General features: G+C 35.8%; 1 protein-coding gene across 4 annotated transcripts in view; it reads left to right on the forward strand.

Moving 5' to 3' along the window:
* Positions 1–24,502, forward strand: part of LOC6033402 (LIM/homeobox protein Lhx6) — a 245,337-nt gene that overhangs the window by 119,057 nt on the left and 101,778 nt on the right. For all 4 annotated transcript variants that reach the window (XM_038252592.1, XM_038252590.1, XM_038252593.1 and 1 more), the window contains exon 3: positions 1,938–2,062. In XM_038252592.1, the coding sequence (XP_038108520.1) occupies positions 2,038–2,062 (25 nt within the window). In that variant the 5' untranslated portion in view covers positions 1,938–2,037. The remainder of the gene's footprint in view (positions 1–1,937; positions 2,063–24,502) is intronic.

Consider the following 24,502-nt stretch of genomic DNA (forward strand, 5'->3'; position numbering starts at 1 on the left):
GTTGCAAAAAGTTATTAAGGTTTTAAAAAAATCATTTTTTAACAGTAATTTGCAAAAGCTATGAGAAAAAGTTAAACCAATCCAGGATGTCTATAGCACATTTTGAAGGGCTTCAAAAGACCATTCGAATGCATCTAAGAGAGTCGGAATTGATGAAGTTTTATGGAAATGCTAGCAATTTTAAGATTTTTCATGTTCTTTGGACCTCAAACTTCAATGCCCGTTTACCCCACTTCCCTTAGTCGTAGAGGGCTTATATTTGGCATGAGTTCATCTCATGTATAGACAAACAAACCCTGAAAGTTTCATCCAAATCGGAGCACCTCGATACGACCTCTAGAACAAACCGAGCAGAATCTACAAATACTGCCTCTTAAATTTTTATATTTTTTATTTTTTGCCCCCCCCCCCCCCCAAACAAAAATTTTTTTAAATATTTGCATCCGCCTAAACATTAGCAAATAAATTAAAATTAAAAAATGGAGCAAAAAAAACAATGATTGGTATTCAACTAAAAATTCTCAACTAGAGATACCAATACAATTGCAATTTTATTTTAAATGTTCATAAATATTTATTCAAACAGTTCTAACTTGACCACAGCAAGTCTCTTGGAAAAGAAGCTTTTATTTTTTATTTCTAGCTTTTTTTATATAATAAAAAAAGAAGTAAAGTAAATCTTTCCCTGTTCTCCGTGAAGAGTGTCGGGGCCGGCATTTACAATGCGGATTCAGTTACAGTTTTTTTTACTCAACTAATGTCAACATGTTAAGGTTAATGTTAACATTCCATAGGTTGTCTTCCTAAGGTGTCTTGATAAGGTCCAGTTTGTGACGATACACTACCTTCCCTTTACTAAGCAATCGAATCCAGAAAGGAAAATACCACCAGTTGTGTTGGCCCGAGCCGAGATTTGAACCCCGTTCTACCGCTTACGAGGCGGAAGCGTTACCACTGAGCTACGTGAAAAAATATGAAGGGTTCTGTAATATTTCTGTGATTTTTCTATTTTTTATGTTTTTTTATTCTTTAAAACAAAAGCAGTTGTTAAAAAGATTTAAAATAAATTGACTTGATTGGAACACTTTACATTATTGCTTTTCTGTAATATTTCGGTGATTTTATTTCATTCATTCAATGTATGGTATTCCTTTTTGTCCATTCGACCGTTTGTCCCTTTTTTTGTCAACAGTTTTTGCATTCCATCCAACTTTTTGTGGTAAAATCAATAGATCTATAATTTGTACCACAACAACACCCGGTTTGCGCATTTTTAATTATTTTTTTTTGATGATAAAAGGATTAACAATAATTAGGTTGTTGCAAGATTGGGTCCAAGAATGTAACAATTTAGAAATTTATCGTTCCTTTATTATATGATATAAATTAACTAAGAAATCAACTTAAATTACTACAGAACATTATCACACAATTTTAGACACCCAAAAAGCTATCGGAAAGCACATTAATAATTTTCAAACCATCAATTTCCCCAGAAGTGAAATATTTTTCCATCGGAGACCCCCGGAGCAGGTCGGCACGAGCGCGCTTCACTTGACGCAAATAATATTGATTCAATAGTAATAATTATTTTTAATTAATTTCGTTCCGTCAGTTGCCAATGAACCATCATCAATGGTGCCCTCGGGCGACGGCGTGTTAATTTGGTGCGTTTATTTTTTTTTCCTGCAGTTCTCTTCGACGACCATATTTTTCCACTCCCAGCGAGTATTAATTGGTTGATGAAAATTGGTGTGCGTGTGTGTATGTGTGCCCCCTCATGCGAAAATAAAAGGGTCGATGGTGTGCGGTCAAATTGTTAAATTGCGGATATTTTTTTCAATTTTTCCAGCATTATATAAAAATGATTGCTTCATTTATTGAACAGTGAAATTAATTTTCTTTTTTTATTTTGCTCTCCACATTTTTACTTCCAGCAAACTGGGCACTCATGGGACTCCGAAGCGCCGAGGGGCCGGACATGAGCCTCCTGTGAAGAGTTTAGCCTTTGGTGACGTCAAACGTCTAGTGTCAGGAATGCACAGCACTGAAAATGTTGCTGGTAAGTAGTTTTTTAGTGGCTTGTCAACTAAATGCGTCTCCGAAGGTTAGAGTCTCCAATTTTCTGTGCAAGAATAGATTTCACAAAAAAAAACATTTTTTTTTTGTTTTGAGGCTGTTAATTACTTTATTGAATATATAGATTAGTTGATGATTTAAATTTATTTGAAAAAAAAAATAACAAACAAGTTAAACTTTTTACAATGCTCTTACCATTATCGCATTTTGTTTGTTTGGATCAAGTTAGAACTCTAGTTCATTTCTATATATGTTGAATTATTTTTGGGTATGTAAATAAGGCATTAAAATACTTTTCCAAACCATGTTCAGCACATGCCCCAACATGAAAACCCCATTTTCACGACACACACCTTCAAAATCGATACCTTTCAACGGCGGGCCCAAAAAACCTCTCCGTCAAGTTGGTGGTCCTCCACGTGGTAATCCATATCCATCTTGGTGTGCAAAACGACCGCGGTGGCGACACACACGTCAAACGGCCAACTTTCTCCACTCAGTCCCTCCCTCGGGGGAGGGAGACCAAACTTTTGCCGGTGTTGCCCAACCTCCAACCGGCCAACTCGTTCAATCTACCGCTGTTATCATCCTAAAAGCATCCACGTGGACCACCGCGGCTAATACAATTTTCCGAGTTCGGCAATACATCACAATATTTATCCGTTAAATTATATCATCGATTACAAATGAACTGCATAGAAATGCTTTTAAGAATATTACTTATATATGTGGCGAAAGAGTGAGGTTGGTGGACGAAGGAAGAAGGAAAACTGGTGGGAAAAGGTTCCGAGTGAAAGTTTCCTCTCTTTTTTTCTGTGTGCTTCACACTGTTTCGAGACTCACCTGAGGGAAAACTACGAGGAAAATGGATGAGATGCTGGTGGACTGTGGTGAGGTGATTTAGATGATGGTGTAGCAGCTTTTGCGCTCAATTTCGTACGGCGATGGCTGACCAACTGCTCAGCTGATGTCTAGTATATATAGCGAAAACAAGAAAACTTATGCAATTGTGTTGACTGTTGAATATATAATACTTACATATTGTATTCTTTCGGTGATTCTAATACCTAATACAATAATAATTGAGTTTTCAGTGTATGTTGAGCAAATGAAAACCTATTGCTTTATGTTTACATTGGAGCATATTTTTATTAAAGTTTTGACCGATTTGTACGAAAATCTAGCTTGTTTCAAAGCTATCAACAGCCCTACACAATTTGAGATTGACCAGTAAATGTTAATTTCAATTAGGCTTTTTTTTTGCATAATTATGGTGAAATGACCAACATAATTCCCGGGATTTTTTCCAAAACCGGGAATTCCTGAATCTCGGAAATTTTTATATTATGTATCGGGAATTCCCGAAATAAAAAAACAAATTTTTTGTATTTATGTAACAAACATAAAATTCTAAGCTTCTTTAAAATTCTACATTGACTGTTATCATTTTATTTGTTTCATTTCTTAATTATATTTGCAATAGATGCTTATAGATATTTGCAATGAAATTTTTCAAGCTTATTTAGTTACGTCATATCAAAAAATAAATAAAAGAGTATATTTGTAAGGTACTGATTTAATTTGAATCACATGGGGTTAAAAATTGTGATTAATTTAAAATCCAAAGCACAGCAAAGAACAAAAAAAACAATTTTCAATTTCTTTAAATTTAAGTGAACTATCACAAATTGATAAAAAAATGAAAGTATTTAGCTAATTGTACGATTTAATCTTGAAAAACATAACAAATATAATGAAAACATAAATTTTATAAAAGTTTCAAAAATTTCCCCAGATTCCGGGAATTCCCTTGATTCAAAATATACACTCTTTGATTTGTTTGCCGAAAGTTCAGGTCGGTAAACTATCTGTCAAAATGAACAAAACTTTACCAAATTTTTGTTGTATGATGAACAAAAACGCCATATTCCAGTGCATTTTCATGTAACCGTTATTTAAAAAATGGTAAATACATACAATAAACAATTACTTTTCAGTAGAGGGTGACTAGCGGGAATTCCCGGGAAAAAAAATCCCGGGAAATCGTCCATTTTAGGACCTCTCGATTCCCGGGAAATTCGGTCGAGACTCCCGGGAAATTTCATACTTATAAATTTCGAAGCAAAATTATATAAACTAATCAGAAAATTATTTGAAAAATTCTAAATTGTTTAGAATATTGGAAGTTCAATGTTCGATGTCCAAGTTCAAATAAACCAATGCTTCTCTGATCTTCTTATTCAAAAAGTTTAAAATTTGACTTGTCGAAAATTCCAATAACTTTAATTGAGAGAAGCCAAAAAAAAAAGAATTTGGACCCCAGAAATTATCTTGAAGCATACTTAGTAGTTACACCCCAGAAATGAAATCTTAAGTGTTTTTTAATTATTTTTATTTATTATTTCTAAGGAGGAAAAGCTTTTTCAAAAAAAGTTCAATTTCCATATCCTCATTCGAGCATAGCAGTCCTCATAATCTGTTTTTTTAATTCTAAGTCATTAGGGTAATTTAGCTGTATCAAGGTTTCCTTTTTTGATGTCAAAAAGTCATTTTGTGTTTCACGTCACCTCAATATTCAATTATATTTTGGAAAAAAAAATCTTTGTAAAGTTTACGGTCTACCAGTTGTGAACATTCGGATTTTCTTGATAACTGTTAAAATTTTTTCAATTAATATTTACAGTTGACCTTTAAAAGGAAAAAAACAAGTTTAAATTGTCGTTTAAAGTAGTTGTTTATCATATTGCAAATATGCCGGTACTGGAAAATTATATATCAGTTATTTTTTTTTTTACTTCACAAAAATCTAATTAATAATAATGCAACCAGCTTGTGAAACTTTTGAAAAATCAGTCAGTGCCAATAAAGATTCGTTTAGATTTTAAACTACAATTTTGAGTCCCAAATAGCACAAGAAACGATCTTGTATTTGCAGACTCAGAAAAAAAAAATATCAAAAGGTAGAAATCGTTTCTAAGATAAAAAGGATACTGAAGTTAACGTTCCATAAAATAAGTGTGATTAAATGTAACTTAATTGATTGAAAAGAAACAATATTGTTACATTTCCTTCAAAATTATTGCCACTATTGGCATAAAAAAAACTCCCGGGTCCCGGGAATTCCCGGGAAATGGCCAAATTCAATTCTCGATTCCCGGGAAATTGAAAATCTCGAGAATCGTCACCCTCTACTTTTCAGTCAAAAATCCTTAAAAATATAGTGTCTTCGAGAAAGTTATTAAAAATTTAATGAAGGGCCTATAGCTGAGAATTGATAACGATTGGACGACTATTGCGCCTTTCGCAGGTAAAAAACTGAAACAGTTGCTTTTCTTCATACATTTTGACGATTTTTCCCATACAAACTTCAAGCGATTAGAGGAAGGGGTCTCGTGGTCAGAATGAGCTCAAATTTGGAATTTAGCTTAGTGATGGGTCAATCTGTGAATTCAAGAGGTAGCCCCGAAAAAGTTCAGATTTAGACCACCCTAATGATTTTGTGAGTTAATTGGTTAAAACTTTCTAGCCTTTTCCAAATACTGTTTTGTGAAACTTCAAAAACCTATACTGTTTTTTCTGTTTTTTTATCTTGTTTGAAAAAAAAGTTTTTTTGGGATTACTTTTTTATGTAAAAATTCACACATTTTATGAATTTTCAATGAGATTAAAACTTTTTTCAGATTTTTCTATTTATTCAAACAGTTTAATCGCAAAACCATTAAAATATGTTTGCAAGGAATTCTATCTAACTAACTATTCTGACAACACCATATAGAAACTTACTTAATCAAAGATGTGTTGCCAGTATAATATGGACAGCTACCAAATTTGTATGAAAATTATATGCACGAACCAAAACTGTCTTTGGTCATAGAGGAAATATAAACTAAATTTTAGCTTAAAAACAAATACTGAATACTGAAGATAAAATTAAAAATAAAAACTTGTTTGAATCCAGAAAATGATTTTTACGACATCTTCCGTGTAAAGCTAGCAACCTGCAAAGGTCATTTTCAAATCCACAGTATTCTAATACAACAATGCACTTCGTTTTGGCTTTTCGTGCTTTATTTTCTTGTTTGCTGTTGCCGAGATAATCCAGCCGGGCGAATAATTTATCAGGAAATGCACTTACGATTTAAGTAAATTGAAATCATTCTTGCTGGCGGGGCACGCGCGTTGGGAAAAAAGATCAGACAGAAAGAATCCAAATCAAGCACACGCTGGTGCTCGAGCTTTTCCTCCTTCCCGATAGTACTGCCAGTGGTAGTGCCAAAGTGCAGGACAGGAAGAAGCATATAAATCCATTTTAAATATGTGAACTTTTCCATTCGTCTCCCAAAGTAAAAAATGGCCACAGCGAAGTGGAGAGTGCAGTGCAGAAACAGCAGCAGCAGCTGGGCAAAAAGTTAACGAAAGGAGACAGCGATCGAAAAGGATTGCATTTTCCACTCATGGTACTTTTTGTCCACGTGTGAGTGTGTGTGTGTTTGTGTGTTTGTGTGTGGCCAAAAGCTCCACCGAACCCACCTTCTTTGGTCCTGGCCGCTTTTTCTTGCTATCTTGACAAACGACGTAAAGAGAAACTCCGGATGATTGAAAACAAAATGTAAGCGACTTGGCCGATGAATAAATGTATGGGTGTATGTTTGGCTGTGTGTGTGTTGGGAGTCAGAAATGGAAATTGGATCTGAAATGCACTTAACGTAACGATTCGCCGGATTCGTCGGAGCTCATACGATTGCTGCTGCTGCCTTTGCTTCCATTGCTGGGTAACTCGCCAAATAATATCTAAATGGATTCACTCAACAACAATTGGAGTGATTTTTGTTTTGTTTTTGCTTGATTCTGATATGGTTTTGCGCTTTCCAAATGAGAAAATGCTCCAAAAGCTTGCTAAACATTTGTTGCTTCAACTAATTGCATTCAAAATTACAAATTTGAATTTTGGAAGACCTTTAAAGTTCAAACAATCTTTGAAAAGGATAATTACATTTGTAATACAAAAACATGCAAAATATACCTTTTCTAAAAAAAAATAACGTTGTAAACTAGTTTCAGAGTTCTTGTGCAAATAATATTTAAAATTGTTCAGTGTTCCCACATATGTGTGATTTTTATAAATGGAATGAATATTGATTGACTGATACTGCAGTAAACAGCACTTCATAAAGAAAGCAAAAGTCAACCCACTTTCTCGCTCTTTACTCTACCTAGATCGTTCTCACTTAACGTCGTATATTTCTAGTTTACTTAAGATTCATACTTTCTACTAACAAACATTCACTCACCACGCCAGCAACACCGAAAAGCTTTTTGCCTGTGAGACTTTCCTTTTTTTTTACTCTCACCCTGCCGAGTCCATGCCGAGAAAACCCTGTCAGATCGCATTTGTTTCTAAGAACGAACAGAACATTTTAATGGGATAAATTTCCTCTCCTTTCAATCCACGCTCATTGTTTCGCGTGCTCTTTCTTTTTATTTGTATTTTTTTTTTCTTCAATTTTCTCCCCATTCACTTTGGCTTATAATGGCCCGCCCTTCTCTGGCTAGGGGTCTATTTTCCGCATCCACTTGAGAATCGTCGTCGTCGTCGTATTATAGTTTGTCCCTGTTTCCAGCGAGACACAGAGCCGTTTTTTGTTCAGTTTTTGTGTTTTTCGCCAAAACCGCAATCTGTATCGCTTTCCAGCACGCGGCTGGAATAATCACGGTGGGAGAAGGAGGGTGGTCAAAAAAATTAAACTAATAATTTATTTTTTAAACCTGAAAACAAAACTTTTTCCACTCTCTGTGGTAGGAAATTTTTAGCGCTAAATAAATCAATATGCAAAAATTTCGAAACAATTTATGGTTTGCTGTAAAGGTTTCAAAATGTCTTGGACTGCCCACCATTGAAAAAACGCTAATATCCACTTTTGGCAAAAACGAGATATTAGCACCAGGCGGTAGAGGATGTTCCAACGCATCTCCTGGAACTTGAATTTCACTGAATTAGTGTTTAGACTCGGCTGCCGATGCGAAAAACCAAACGGCTAATATGCCACTCTTATGGGAAATTGCCTTGACGGAGATTTTGTGACAAACACTAAAACGCGTTTTTCTCGGAATACTTGATTTGGCATAATAGCCGAATTTTCAATTATGGGCAGTGGAGCTATTCTTAAAATTTTTGTAATTTATTTATTGCGCAATTCTCACTAACTTGGACTTCGCACTAAATTATTGCTATCGATCGCACTATTGCGACTTGTCAAACTGGCTTGGGAAATTTTAATTTTCTCAAAAAATGATCAAAGCGAGCCGATGTTGCGCACCTGTCAATCGCAATTTTAAAGTGCGAATGTCCAGTTTGGTGGAAACTGCGACTGGCACTGTAAATAAACAACTGCTGGTTGCCTAGTTTTTGGAAATTTTGTTGTCAAAAGTGCGAGAGAAAAGTGCGGGCCAAATCCAAGTTACAGTGCAAGGATCAATAACGTTGTGAATTAAATTTTGAACATTTTTGTGCTTTTTTCCGACCATTATTCACTTCAGAAATTTGTAATTTATAATTTGTTGATTTATTAGGTACGATAACTTGTTAGTCAACAATTTTGATCAGGTCAAGGAAGACTGTTTAGGGAATAAGGAATAATAATAATACAAATTAAAATTTTATACAGAAATAAAATGTGCTTTTAAAAATCCACTACTATTCACAGTTGAAAAAATTGTACCATATTTAATCAATTCAAAAATATGGTCGTCTTTGTAGACTGGGCAGATTTTTTACAATTTTTTGTTGCTGTATTTTTAATGAGGCTTTTCTCGCCTGTGTGGTCTCCAGAGGTCGCCAATTATTTGTGTAAATATGGGTATTCGGCGCCGTCGCTCCGTGCCATACATTCATACACTTAGGAGCCCAGGGCGGCGAAGTCCTTGTAGATAAAAAGGAAGACACTAGTGGTTCGTACTAGCAATGGTGGCCGACAGCTATAAAGTCAACTTCGTTTTTTAACTTTGTAAACATTACCCAAGTAACATTTTTTCCAGGAGTTCTACAAGAGCTCTTCAAGATAGATACAGCATAGCAGTTTGGACCGCGGTAGGATAAAACTCTCTTCAAGTACTCTTCCAAACTCCTGAAGAAGTTTTGAAGAGAATTTTATCCTACCGCAGTCCAAACTGCTATGCTGTAGCTATCTTGAAGAGCTCTTGTAGAACTCCTGGAGAAAAATGTGACTTGGGTATAATATATTCATTCATACAAATTTGTCTACAATTTTCAATGCTGACAATATATTTTTTTCAAATCAATACCTCAAGAAAGCTTTTCTGATTCGGTATTTACTTCATTATTTATGGTAAAAAAAAACGATCATTTTACGATAGTTTATAAATGACCAAAAGTTCATGAAGATTTCATACAAACCAATTCAGTTAGATAGCCTCCTTTGTCATAGAGAATGCAATAACAATCGTTGTTCAATGTCTCAGAAATAACTAAAAATTTTCAAAACTGTAGTTTATGTTTCTTTTGTGATTTTTTGATTTCAAATATATAAAAACTCTTGGTGTTAAACGAAATATTCTTAAACTATTTGTATCAGCCTAGTCAAAACCCATTTTTTTATCAAAACACAAAAAAGGCTATTTTTTGGACTATTTCCATCCAATTCGCAAATTTACACAAATGAAACAAATTATTTTGCAAAAAAAATTAATTAAAACTCGTTTGCTCACTTCCTGCTGAGATATTTGATTTCAGTTGAAAACGCCATTTAGAACGAACGTCAATGTGCTTATATGACAACCTAAGATACTTGATTGAACTACACTCAAACCCCGATGGTTTGACACCAGCTGTTGTCAAACGAACGGGATCACTTTTTAGTTTGATGCCCTTTTACACGGAGTTCACACACACTACCAAACGTGTGTTTTGATAGTGAGCAGTTCTCTACGGAATCGGTCTTTTTTCTTTGATTTTAATTTTTGTATTTTTTAATCCGGCTGAAACTTTTTTGGTGCCTTCGGTATGCCCAAAGAAGCCATTTTGCATCATTGGTTTGTCCATATAATTTTCCATACAAATTTGGCAGCTATCCATACAAAAATGATATGTAAAAATTCAAAAATCTGTATCTTTTGAAGGAATTTTTTGATCGATTTGGTGTCTTCGACAAAGTTGTAGGTATGGATATGGACTACACTGAAAAAAATGATACACGGTAAAAAAAAATTGGTGATTTTTAATTTAACTTTTTGTCACTAAAACTTAATTTGCAAAAAAACACTATTTTTTTTATTTTTTGATTTGTTTTAGAGGACATCAAATGCCATCTTTTCAGAAATTTCCAGAATGGGCAAAAAATCTTTGACCGAGTTATAATTTTTTGAATCAATACAGATTTTTAAAAAAAATCGAAATATCGGTCGCAAAAATTTTTCAACTTCATTTTTCGATGTAAAATCGAATTTGCAATCAAAAAGTACTTTAGTGAATTTTTGATAAAGTACACCGTTTTCAAGTTATAGCCATTTAAAGGTAACTTTAAAAAAAAAAGTCGCAGTTTTTCATTTTTTAAAAATAGTGCCCATGTTTGCCAACTTTTGAAAAAAAAAATTTTGAAAAGCTGAGAAAATTCTCTATATTTTGCTTTTTCGGACTTTGTTGATACGACCCTTAGTTGCTGAGATATTGCCATGCAAAGGTTAAAAACAGGAAAATTGATGTTTTCTAAGTCTCACCCAAACAACCCACCATTTTCTGATGTCGATATCTCAGCAACTATAGGTCCGATTTACAATGTAAAAACATGAAACATTCGTAAAATTTTCCGAACTTTTCGAAAAAAATATTTTCAAAAATTTAAAATCAAGACTAACATTTCAAATGGGCGTAATAATGAATGTCGAGTCAAAAAAGGCAAAATATAGATAATTTTCTCAGCTTTTCAAAAATATTTTTCTCAAAAGTGGGCAAACATGGGCACTAATTTTAAAAAATGAAAAACTGCGACTATTTTCAAAATAGTTACCTAAAAATGGTTATAACTTGAAAACGGTGCACTTTATAAAAATTTACTAAAGTACTTTTTGATTGCAAATTCGATTTTACATCGAAAAATGAAGTTGAAAAATTTTTGCGACAGATATTTCGATTTTTTGAAAAAATCTGTATTGATTCCAAAAATCATAACTCGGTCAAAGATTTTTTGCCCATTCTGGAAATTTCTGAAAAGATGGCATTTGATGTCCTCTAAAACAAATCAAAAAAAAATAGTGTTTTTTTGCAAATTAAGTTTTAGTGACAAAAAGTTAAATAAAACTAAATTTTTTTTTACCGTGTATCATTTTTTTCAGTGTAGTCCATATCCATACCAACAACTTCGCCGAAGACACCAAATCGATTAAAAAATTCCTTCAAAAGATACAGATTTTTGAATTTTTACATATCATTTTTGTATGGACAGCTGCCAAATTTGTATGGAAATTAAAACAAACCAATGATGCAAAATGGCTTCTTTGGGCATACCAAAGGCACCAAAAAAGTTTCAGCCGGATTAAAAAATACAAAAAAAAATCGAATGACCGAAATCTCAGAGAATTGCTCTAGTGTGCGTGAGCGCCGTGTAAAAAGTGACAGTTCGTCACTTTTCAGTTTGACTTTTACCAACCAACGGTGTACAAACTAAAAAGTGTCTAATGAAAAAGTGACCAACCACCAGGGGTTGAGTGTATATACTATTACCCTACTTACAAAGTTTAGCAATGCGTTAAAATTTACGTAATGCAAATTGCAAATTATATTATTTAAGATCTTTTTTTTGCCAGCATTTCGATGTTAACTGACACTATTTTAACATTTTCGTCAACCCTCTAAAGCCCAATGTTTTTTTCGATGATTTTTCTCCCATATTAGGAGGTAATTTTCAGCTACTTTTCTTGTTTTACGATTTACTTGTTCCATTTGTAGTATTTTAATTTGCATTTATAATATTTATTTTACGATTGTTTTTGATAGTATTTGGCTTATGGGTCATTCCATCACGACTGTGCACGAAAAAATGCAAATTTGAAAATTATATTCTCTGATCCTGCTCAAATTTGGCAGGGCTGTTGCTGTTGACCCCTTAAAAAACATTTTTAAATAATTGGCATAGTCGCATAAAAGACAAATTTCCAATCCTAAAATTTTCTTAAATTTCAAAAGTTCTTTTTTCCAATGCTTTGATTGATTTTTGATGAATTTTTAAATCGAGATAGGTTAAAGCTCCAAAAATATTTGACGATTAAATTAGACCACTTCTTTTTGTAATAAAAAAAAACCTCCCACTGTGCAAAATGCTCTTGAAGAGCGGTGGGGGAAACGATGTGGTCATGGTGAAAACTGAGGGCACATTAAAACGAGAGACAAAAGGCGGCGAAAAAGCATCCCCCCTCTCCACCTTTCCCATCAGTGTTGACCCTCCCGAGCCCGGGTTGGCATGAAAAGTGGACTCTTAATGATGTTTGAAAGGAAAAAGAATGATGGGCAGTAATTTCAGCGAATGATCGCAATTAAAAGCTCCGGGGCCTCCCTTTTGTCGAGGGCCAAAGTGACTCTCGAAGCACTCTAATGCAGTTGGGGCCGCGGGGCCATTCCGGAGATGCCATCCCGTCCGAGCAGGGCAGTTTACATAGAACTTATATCGGCAGATAATCGACCGTCCCCTTACTTCCTCGCTCTCGCAACAAACTATCGATCCGGTCCAAAGTGGAAGGGAAACAATTACCGGACATTAATCCTGGAAATACCAAACCATTAGGTCCACTTTTCTGATTTACGGACGGTTGAACTCGACAGCCCTCGTCCTGCTGAGCCTTTTCTGGGGAAAAAGCAAACACAACCATTCAGGAATGTACGTGTGTGAGTGGGTTTATCTTCTGCAAAGGACTGCCTCTAGGAAAATTCAATTTGATATTGTAATTACACGGCTCATTTACAATGATAAAGGAGCGAGAAACAAATCGTGATCCATTTCTGCTGTGGACCACGCTACAGGGACACGAAGGTAGACCAGACCATGGCCACGTGGATAAAGTTTTCTTCGGTGGGGATTATCCCCCTCTTTGATTTCCTACCTCCTTAAAAAAAAGACAACCGTAAGCATTTTTCTCAAAGTCGAACTACTTATCGCGACAATTGCTCCCCGTTTGCGTTACAGTATTTTCACTGATTTAACCCTCTCTCTAACTAACTTCACCAAATAACTATTCAATTAGCTCGATCGGGTTATGACCATATAATCACTGCTCCAAGTGTATCGCTGACCCATCCTTCCGTTCCCCGTGTGACCCCATACACCCACAAAAACACCCCGAGAATCTTTCAATTTAATTCACTTTTCCGGTTCGGTGACAGTTTTGAATTGACTTTTCTTTTCCATCAGCGCCCGCGTCCGTGTCCGTCTTTTTGCAGCATCCCCCCTTGTCACGAGGGAGGATAGTTCTCTGGAAATGGTACAAAAAAAAGTTTTTTTTCGTTTAGGCCGATGCAAATATTTAAAAAAGTTTTTGTCCCTCGGCCCTGCCCGAGGTCAAGGGGGGGAGGGGGGGCAAAAAATATAAAAATTAAAATAACAAGCCATAGTCTTCACATTTAAATGTAAAAAGTGTTTTAAAATGCATTTTACACTAGTTCAGTTGTTTTGCAATCATTAGTTTTCAAAAAATCTAAGATCTGACAAAAACAAAAATTGTATCGAAAAAAAACGGTTTTGCATCGAAAATTTTCAAAAAATCTTAAGATTTTTTAATAAACCCAAACATGCTAAAAATGATTTTAAACGCAGAAGAATGTATTTTAATTTGTTTTCAGCTGGCTGCACTTGAATTTTCATTGAAATTTTGAAGTTTATTGTAAAAATATTTTTTTGCCCCCTGATTTTTCGGGTTAATTTTGAAGGGGGGGGGTGACAAAAACTTTTAAAAATATTTGTACCAGCCTTATTTGTCTTATTTGAATGAAATTAACCATGGGATTTCTTTCACATTTTCTTATTTATTTATTTTCCTAGGCAAATCTTCATAACTTTGTTTGATTTTCATTTAAAGTGCATTCATTTTTTTTTTAAATTTCCTAGCAATGCTTTGTCAAACGTTACATAACAAACTCTAATTAAAACAAAGCATGAATCAAACATATTTAGCTAAATCAAACTGTAGGAGTACTTAAATAAAAGAAATGTGATCAATTTGAGTTTATTTAAATTTTAATTGTATGCTTAAAATCTTACATAAAAATGTATATTTTAATAAAACAATTTTTGTCTTTTCTAATTTTGATAAAAGTTTAAAAAAATACTAACAAAATTCATAATGTCAAATTAAAGAAAAATTTGCGTCAATTCAAAACCACGTGAATATTTTTAATAAAAGCTGAAATTCCTTTACCCCCGTTGTGAACAATTGTCCACAAATCTTTGTTGATGAACATAACACAATCCCAAACCCAGTCAAACCAAGTCAAAACAGCATAATACGATAAAAGTCTATGGCGAGGTCCATTTAACAAAATTCTGCCCAGAAAGTGTTCAAAATTGGAAAGGTACACTTTTTGCCTTCCTCACTGAGGTAAGGCTATAATCCTGCTCTAAAAATGAACTTCGTATAAAAACGTCGTAGACCCACCTTCATGTATACATATCGACTCAGAATCTAAAACTGAACAAATGTCTGTGTGTATGTGTGTGTGTATGTGTGTGTGTATGTGTGTGTGTATGTATGTATGTGACCAACAAACTAGCTCATGTTTCTCGGCACTGGCTGAACCGATTTGACCCGAACTTGTTGCATTCGACTTGGTTTAGGGTCCCATAGATCGAGTTTTATACAGATTGAAGTTTCGATAAGAAGTTCAAAAGTTATGGATAAAAATGTGTTTTCACATATATTTGGATCTCACTTAACTGTATGTAAACTATGTCCGGGTCCATCATCCGACCCATCGTTGGTTAGATTATCAAAAGACCTTTCCAACGAGTGCAAAACATTGAAGATCTGGCAACCCTGTCTCGAGATATGGCCTCTTAAGTGATATCGATGTACTTTTTGGAAGCCGGATCTCACTTAAATGTATGTAAACTATGTCCGGATCCACCATCCGACCTAATGTTGATTAACTTATCAAAAGACCTTTCCAATGAGTCCAAAACATTGAAGATCTGGCAACCCTGTCTCGAGATATGGCCACTTAAGTGATATTGATGTACTATTTTGAAGCCGTATCTCACTTAAATGTATGTTAACTATATCCGGGTCCATCATCCGACCCAACGTTGGTTAGGTTATCAAAAAAACCTTTCCAACGAGCCCAAAACATTGAAGATCTGGCAACCCTGTCTCGAGGTATGGCCTCTTAAGTGATATCGATGTACTTTTTGGAAGCCGGATCTAAAAAATAGATGAAACTTGTGTACAGCCATTATTGTGCGGAAGGCTCCAACCACATAGGTGGATTAAGTTAGTTTTTATATTAATTTCGAGGGTCAGTTGATGTATTTTTAAAAATGCAACACGATTACTCATGTTATCATATCTGACAACGATGTCAACTCAAAATATCTCATTTTTGCGTCTTTTAATTACAAAAATTTTGGTACCCAAACATGTATCCAGGTTTTTAAGCGAAGATGGCGTTCGAATGTTGAACGCCCGAAATGTCAAAAACGCGCAGTAGCACCAACATTAGAAAAAAATGTGGCTATCATGTCATGGCACACTTTTTCCGTAATGTTGGTACCACTGCGTGATTTTGACATTTCGGGCGTTCACCATTCGAGCGCCATCTTCGCTTAAAAACCTCAATAGGTCATCACTGAAATTTTCATGTTATCGCAGTTTTAATAAAAAAAAAGTAGATTTTTACCCGTTTTCATCATTTTCCCGTTTTTGCGCGCGGCGCGTCGAAAACCCATTTTTTATGTTCAAAAAATCATATCACCGAATCGTGTTAATGGATATTGGATATATTTTTGGATATGATATGTAAAAAATTACATGAAATCAGGGAAAAATATTTTCAGATATGACCTTTTAAAATGTTCAGCTAGCTTTTTCGAACCACAAATTTTTCTTTAAAAGCCCAACTAATAACCTTTCTTTTTAATTGTGGCGCTCTATAATTGGTTCAGCCGTTCCGGGGATGTGATTTTTTTGAAAAATGAGCTTTTTGCGAAAATCAACGAAAAACGCCATTTTTCGGACCACCCTATTTCGGATAGGAGCACCGTAATCGCTAAACAAAAAAAATACGGGTCTAATTATTTGGGTCAAAGAACCCCCATTCCATATTTGAGCCAAATCGGAGCGCTTTTGATCTGGAGACTTCCTGTTTGACGTGGAATGGCTGTATAATAAAATTGTCTTTTCGACAGAATCTAACATTTGTTGGATTCAATGATCGCCTTGACTAAAAGAAATATTTTTGGATCATAATAAGTCACATTAATTGTTGAATTGACTTTCTAAAATTATCCCTTTCAAAAGTTATATGATTTTAAAATAAAATTAAGTTCCTGCCCAATTGAAAACAATATCTTTACAAAAACTAACTTAATCCACCTATGTGGTTGATGCCTTCCTCACTTTTTACCAAAAATGGGTATATGAGTGGCTTCATCATTTTTTTAGATCCAGAAAAAAAGAACACAATGTATAACTTATGTGGTCATAACTCGAGGCAGGGTTGCCAGATCTTCAATGTTTTGGAGTCATTGGAAAGGCCTTTCAATTACCTAACCAACGATGGGCCGGATGATGGATCCGGACATAGTTTACATACATTTAAGTGAGATCCGGCTTCAAAAAAGTACATAAATATCACTTAAGTGGACATAACTCGAGACAGGGTTGCCAGATCTTCAATGTTTTGGAGTCATTGGAAAGGCCTTTCAATTACCTAACCAACGATGGGCCGGATGATGGATCCGGACATACTTTACATACATTTAAGTGAGATCCGGCTTCAAAAAAGTACATAAATATCACTTAAGTGGACATAACTTGAGACAGGGTTGCCAGATCTTCAATGTTTTGGACACCTTGGAAAGGTCTTTTGATAACCTAACCAACGTTGGGTCGGATAGTGGACCCGGACATAGTTAACATACATTTAAGTGAGATCTGGCTTCAAAAAAGTACATCAATATAACTTAAGAGGCCATATCTCGAGACAGGGTTGCCAAATCTTCAATGTTTTGCACACGTTGGAAAGGTCTTTTGATAACCTAACCAACGTTGGGTCGGATAGTGGACCCGGACATAGTTTACATACATTTAAGTGATATCCGGCTTCAAAAAAGTACATCAATATCACTTAAGGGGCCATATCTCGAGACAGGGTTGCCAGATCTTCAATGTTTTAGGCTCGTTGGAAAGGTCTTTTGATAACCTAACCAACGTCGGGTCGGATAGTGGAGCCGGACATAGTTTACATACATTTAAGTGAGATCCGGCTTCAAAAAAGTACATCAATATAACTTAAGAGGCCATATCTCGAGACAGGGTTGCCAAATCTTCAATGTATTGCACACGTTGGAAAGGTTTTTTGATAACCTAACCAACGACGGGTCGGATAGTGGACCCGGACATAGTTAACATACATTTAAGTGATATCCGGCTTCAAAAAAGTACATCAATATCACTTAAGGGGCCATATCTCGAGACAGGGTTGCAAGATCTTCAATGTTTTAGGCTCGTTGGAAAGGTCTTTTGATAACCTAACCAACGTCGGGTCGGATAGTGGAGCCGGACATAGTTTACATACATTTAAGTGAGATCCGGCTTCAAAAAAGTACATCAATATCACTTAAGAGGCCATATCTCGAGACAGGGTTGCCAAATCTTCAATGTTTTGCACACGTTGGAAAGGTCTTTTGATAACCTAACCAACGTCGGGTCGGATAATGGACCCGGACATAGTTAACATACATTTAAGTGAGATCCGGCTTCAAAAAAGTACATCAATATCACTTAAGGGGCCATATCTCGAGGCAGGGTTGCCAGATCTTCAATGTTTTGGGCTCGTTGGAAAGGTCTTTTGATAATCTAACCAACAATGGGTCGGATGATGGACCCGGACATAGTTAACATACATTTAAGTGAGATCCGGCTTCAAAAAAGTACATCAATATCACTTAAGTGGACATATCTCGAGACAGGGTTGCCAGATCTTCAATGTTTTGGACTCGTTAGAAAGGTCTTTTGATAACCTAACCAACGATGGGTCGGATGATGGACCCGGACATAGTTTACATACAGTTAAGTGAGATCCAAATATATGTGAAAACACATTTTTATACATAACTTTTGAACTACTTATCGAAACTTCAATCTGTATAAAACTCGATCTATGGGACCCTAAACCAAGTCGAATGCAACAAGTTCGGGTCAAATCGGTTCAGCCAGTGCCGAGAAACATGAGCTAGTTTGTTGGTCACATACATACATACACACACACATACACACACACATACACACACACATACACACACACATACACACAGACATTTGTTCAGTTTTCGATTCTGAGTCGATATGTATACATGAAGGTGGGTCTACGACGTTTTTATACGAAGTTCATTTTTAGAGCAGGATTATAGCCTTACCTCAGTGAGGAAGGCAAAAAGGAAGAAACTTCAGCGCATGAATTATTTACAAACATGACAAATTAGCTCAATAAAATACAATAATTATTTTAAAAAAATATAAAAGAGCTATGCAAAAAGGAAAATGCCATATCATGAACCCATACAATTTTGAATCAAATTTGAACCAATCTAATACGAAATTGATGGCAGTAATCGCTCCAATCTAGTCCGTCCCATATGTAAAAAGTGAGTGCTGAGATAACGCTGTGAGAAGCCCAAAAAAAATCTACCATTTTTCCCATTCTAAACAAATAATTTCCATATAATTTTTTAAACAGTTATTTCAACATCAGTCTAAAGAATACCACTACCATAAATTTCATTTTTAAAACTTAAAATGTGGAGGTAAATTCGTGAAATTTTCAGCAAGAGACCGACTTGACTTTATTTGTCCATAAATAAAGGCAAGTCAGTGATGGTAAAAGTTTGTTTGTTTCAGGTTAATCTTATTGACGAATAGTTTTAGTAAAATTCCTAGGTATGAAACTTAAAACGGCGGCGAGACAAGCAATTTCTTTTGCTGCAAAGTGGAAGATATTTGAATGCAAGTCTCAGCATATGGAACCCACGAAATTGAGTTATCCACAATCTACGTTGGAAGGCAATCTCATCCAGAACCGGGATCAAGGGAATTCAACCAAGAAGTAACAGAACTGTTTTGCCTTCCTCACTGAGGTAAGGCTATAATCCTGCTCTAAAAATGAACTTTGTATAAAAACGTCGTAGACCCACCTTCATGTATACATATCGACTCAGAATCGAAAACTGAACAAATGTCTGTGTGTATGTGTGTGTGTATGTGTGTGTGTATGTGTGTATGTATGTGTGTGTGTATGTGTGTGTGTATGTATGTATGTGACCAACAAACTAGCTCATGTTTCTCGGCACTGGCTGAACCGATTTGACCCGAACCTGTTGCATTCGACTTGGTTTAGGGTCCCATAGATCGAGTTTTATACAGATTGAAGTTTCGATAAGTAGTTCAAAAGTTATGTATAAAAATGTGTTTTCACATATATCCGGATCTCACTTTAATGTATGTAAACTATGTTCGGGTCCATCATCCGACCCATCGTTGGTTAGGTCATCAAAAGACCTTTCCAACGAGTCCAAAACATTGAAGATCTGGCAACCCTGTCTCGAGATATGCCCACTTAAGTGATATTGATGAACTTTTTTGAAGCCGGATCTAACTTAAATGTATGTAAACTAGGTCCAGATCCACCATCTGACCCATTGTAGTTTATCAAAAGACCTTTCCAACGAGTCCAAAACATTGAAAATCTGGCAACCGTGTCTCGAGATATGCACACTTAAGTGATATTGATAAACTTTTTGGAAGCCGGGTCTCACTTATATGTATGTAAACTATGTCCTGATCGACCATCCAACCCCTTGTTGGTTAAATTATTAAAAGACCTTTCCAACGAGTCCAAAACATTGAAGATCTGGCAACCCTGACTCGAGATATGCACACTTAATTGATATTGATGTACTTTTTTGAAGCCGGATCTCACTTAAATGTATGTAAAGTAGGTCCGGATCCACCATCTGACCCATCGATGGTTAGGTTATCAAAAGACCTTTCCAACAAGTCCAAAACATTGAAGATCTGGCAACCCTGTCTCGAGGTATGTACACTTAAGTGATATTGATGTACTTTTAGGAAGCCGGATCTCACTTAAATGTATGTAAACTATGTTTGGATCCACCATCCAACCCATCGTTGGTTAAGTTATTAAAAGACCTTTCCAACGTGCCTAAAACATTGAAGATCTGGCAACCCTGTCTCGAGATATACCCAATGAAATGATATTGATGTACTTTTTTGAAGCCGGATCTCACTTAAATGTATGTAAACTAGGTCCGGATCCACTATCTGACCCATCGTTGGTTAGGTTATCAAATGACTTTTTCAACAACTCCAAAACATTGAAGATCTGGCAACCCTGTCTTTAGATATATCCACTTAAGTGATATTGATGTACTTTTTGGAAGCCGGATCTCACTTAAAGGTATGTAAACTAAGTCCGGGTCCACCATCCGACCCATCGTTGGTTAGGTTATCAAAAGACCTTTCCAACGAGTCCAAAACATTGATGATTTGGCAACCCTGTCTCGAGGTATGGCCACTTAAGTGATATTTATGTACTTTTTTATTCCGGATCTAGAAAATAGAAGAAATTTTTGAACAATTCCATCATATCAGCCATTGTTGGTAATAAGTGAGGAAGGCTCCAACCACATAGGTGGATTAAGTTAGTTTTTTTTTATATTAGTTACAATGGTATGTAGTTTCTTTTCTGGCCGTGGTTGTCCCTCGCAAGAAAAAAAAAATGCAGAATAGGTAACTTATTTTGCGCTTCAAAATTCTTAAACAATAATTAATTATCAACAATTTAAGTTTTTTTTTAAGTTCAACAGGCTCTTAGAGACATAGTCTGTGTATTATTTAAATTATTAAATATTTATATTATCGATTTGAGAGACATTTCTATACAAGAACTGACTTGCCTTTATTTTGCATATGGGACAGCAAAATAGTCATTTTTATTTTGGAATTTTTAGAACAAACATGACTTTTTTATTAAATAGGCTTGAAGTAGATGTTATAACAAGACTTTTGTCAGGTTTATCTCAAAATCGACAAAAATACATATAGGACGGACTAGATTGGAGCGGCAGTTTAAATCTAAGGAAAATTTATTTGTTTCTACATTTTTCTCTACATTAATTATTTATTTCTACAGTAACTGTTACCAGCAGACTCCTTCGTCATTTTTGAAAAAATAATTAAAACAATAACCTAAATAAAAAAAATGCGATTTCCCAGAGATCTACTCAATATTCGATGCCGATTCCAATCCATCTTTTTCTTCCCCATGCCGGACGGTGTAGTTTCTCGAGCGAAGCGAATCAGTTTCAGAGTGTCCTGTTTTTTTTTATGTCTGTTCTGGCCTGGCCCCCTCCCCCACCACGACGTCAGACGTTCCGGCGAATCCATTGTTTTTTCTCTCCTTTCCGATGGTCCGTCTTCGTATCCCGACGACGACGGACGCCGGAACAGACACGCTTTGCTCTCGCCCCTCGCAAAGGGGCAGGAAGGATTGACTCTGGGCCGATGGCCACTTTTCCCCTTGGTGGGTGGAAGATCCAAATACGAGTTGAAAACAATATCCCAGTGCTGCTGCTGCTGCTGCTGCTGCAACTGCTGAAATCGAATAGATAGATTGCTTGACAAACAATGATGAAGTATCGGGAAAGATTTTCGATATAAATAAAACAACAATTTTCAATATCCATTAGCTGAGCTTTCACGATTCACTCTCTCTGGGGGGAATGCAGCGCGCTGCTTTTTGGGGAGATTGAGTTGGATTACCATTTTTATTTATTTTATTCACTAAGTTTGATCAGCCTGTTATTCAGATCTTTTCAGAATATCTTTCTAATTTAGAACTTCCAATTTATACAGTTAAAACAGGGTAATACTAAAAGATTTTAAATGGTGAACGCAATTCAATCCAAAGGTGTCAATTTAAATCCTATCTGATTCCGTTCTTTTTTTAAATAATCATGATCTCAATCGATGGAAAAGGTTTACAAATTGGTGCTCAAAACATTTGAATTACGTGTAAAAAAAGAAAACCATTTTAAAGATCTGATACCACTTCCCAAAATGATACGCATTTAGTATTGCGTCATTTCAAAATAATTATAATAAACCAGGAATTGTACTCCCCTCAAAACACCTCCCAAAATGAACTTCAGCACGCTAATCCTTGCTAATTCGTGCGAAAAATGCAACAGGAAAGTGAAACCTTCCTGCTCGTTTCTCCCGCTTTTCGCGCTGAAAAACAGTCAGTGAACGGGAAAAGCGATGACGCGCCACGACGCCGTCGTCAACGTCTTTGTTGAGCTGCTGTGGGAGTCCCAAGGACGACGAAGACGACGACGCCGCCGCCACGAAAGATTGTTCGCCCCTTGGCAGTTTTCCCGCGCTCTCTCTCTCTCTCTCACTCTGTCTGTTAAGAGTTTCGTCATTCGTCAACCACCACTCACCATCTTGCTTTCCTCGGCCTCCCCCGCGTGGTCCTACAAATTATTTAATTAAGTTTTCATTTAATTATTCTCTTTTTCGAGCTCGAACGAAACATTATTATGATGATGTTTACATTACAGATTTATTAAATTAATTTTATTCTCCGGAAAATGGGGAATTTGCGAGCGCGAGGAAATTTTCCACAGCTGAGCTGAAAAGATGATCGTTCTATCAACTGGGATTTTTGACTGAGAGGAGATTGTGCTTGAATCATGTGGTAATTGCTATAATGAGAACATAATGTACAGTTGAACTATTAGAACAATTGAACTATTTCCTGAAAACGCAAATCCTACGATGTTCAAGAAATGAAATTCCTTCTCCAAACCTCCAAACATCAAATACAGCCTAATCTCAGCGTCGGTCATCCGCCAAGCCCGCTCCCGAAACTACTGGTTCCACTGAGGGGCAACAGCAACATATCACCCAAAAAATTCCAATTAAAAACTTTTCGTCACAGTACGGCTGTGTCGGAACTCAATTACAGCTTTCTCGCCTGGTGCTTTCGTTCTTTGCCGGCTCGCGAACGAAAGGAGCAGCCACCCACCCCCAAACGTCAACTTCACCGCCCCCCCCCCCCCCCCCGCTTCCGTTGCTCCCCGCCGAGTTGAGCTACATAATGAACTATTCAATAATAATCGCGCAACACTCCCCCCTTCCCCCTTTAGGCTGCCCAAACCCATGCAGTTTCACTCAACGACAATGGAGCGCGCGCGTCGCACGGTGAGTTCAAGTTGTAAACTTTTTGGGTGAATTTTTGTATGCAGGTTTTTTTTTTTCTGACTGGAAATTAACCAGTTGAATTTTACAACTGAATGCTTAAATCAAATTGTTTTTTTCATATATTTCATTCCAGGTCAACTGAGTACACTTTTGGACTCGACCTTCACCGATTTGGACCAAACTTGGAGGGAACGTTCATCTATCGATAGTTAACAGAAATCCCAAGTTTGGTGCTGATTGGACCATCCCTCTATTTTTGGCACCGCCCTCTTTTTGACGATTTTCTAAAATACTTTTTTTTCTTTTGATCATTACTTTGCAAATACTTAAGCAATAGATATTCTACAAATTGCATTTTATAGAAAATTGTCCAAGGAATTCGATAAAAATTAAATTTTAACCCTTAAATGCCCACTCATATTATATTTTAACGTTTTAAGTATTAAAACTCAGTTTTGACCAATTCCTTATATTTTTATTTGTTTTATTTTATCACAATCGTGTTTCCCGGACAATTTTACATAATATGTAATGTAAACCTCAAACTAAAATGAGCTATTGGCATGATACAGCGATTTTACCGAAAAAAGTTTGATTTTACGCAGCACTCGGAAGTACATGGTGTACATTTCAACAAAAAGAGATGAATCCCGTATAGTTCGGTTTTTACATGTGAGAAACTTATTTCGGATTTGAATTTATAGGACAGAGTGCAGCGCAAAATCAAACTTGTTTCAGTAAAATCGCTGTATCTCACCAATAGTTCATTTTAGTTTGAGGTCTACATTGATTATTATGTAATATTGTCCGGGGAACACGATGGTGATAAAATAAAACAAATAAAAATATAAGGAATTGTTCAAAACTGAATTTTAATACTTAAAACGATAAAATATAATATTGGTGGGCATTTAAGGGTTACATT

Source organism: Culex quinquefasciatus, chromosome 2 (genome assembly GCF_015732765.1).
Source record: "Culex quinquefasciatus strain JHB chromosome 2, VPISU_Cqui_1.0_pri_paternal, whole genome shotgun sequence".
Classification (NCBI taxonomy): Eukaryota; Metazoa; Arthropoda; class Insecta; order Diptera; family Culicidae; genus Culex; species Culex quinquefasciatus.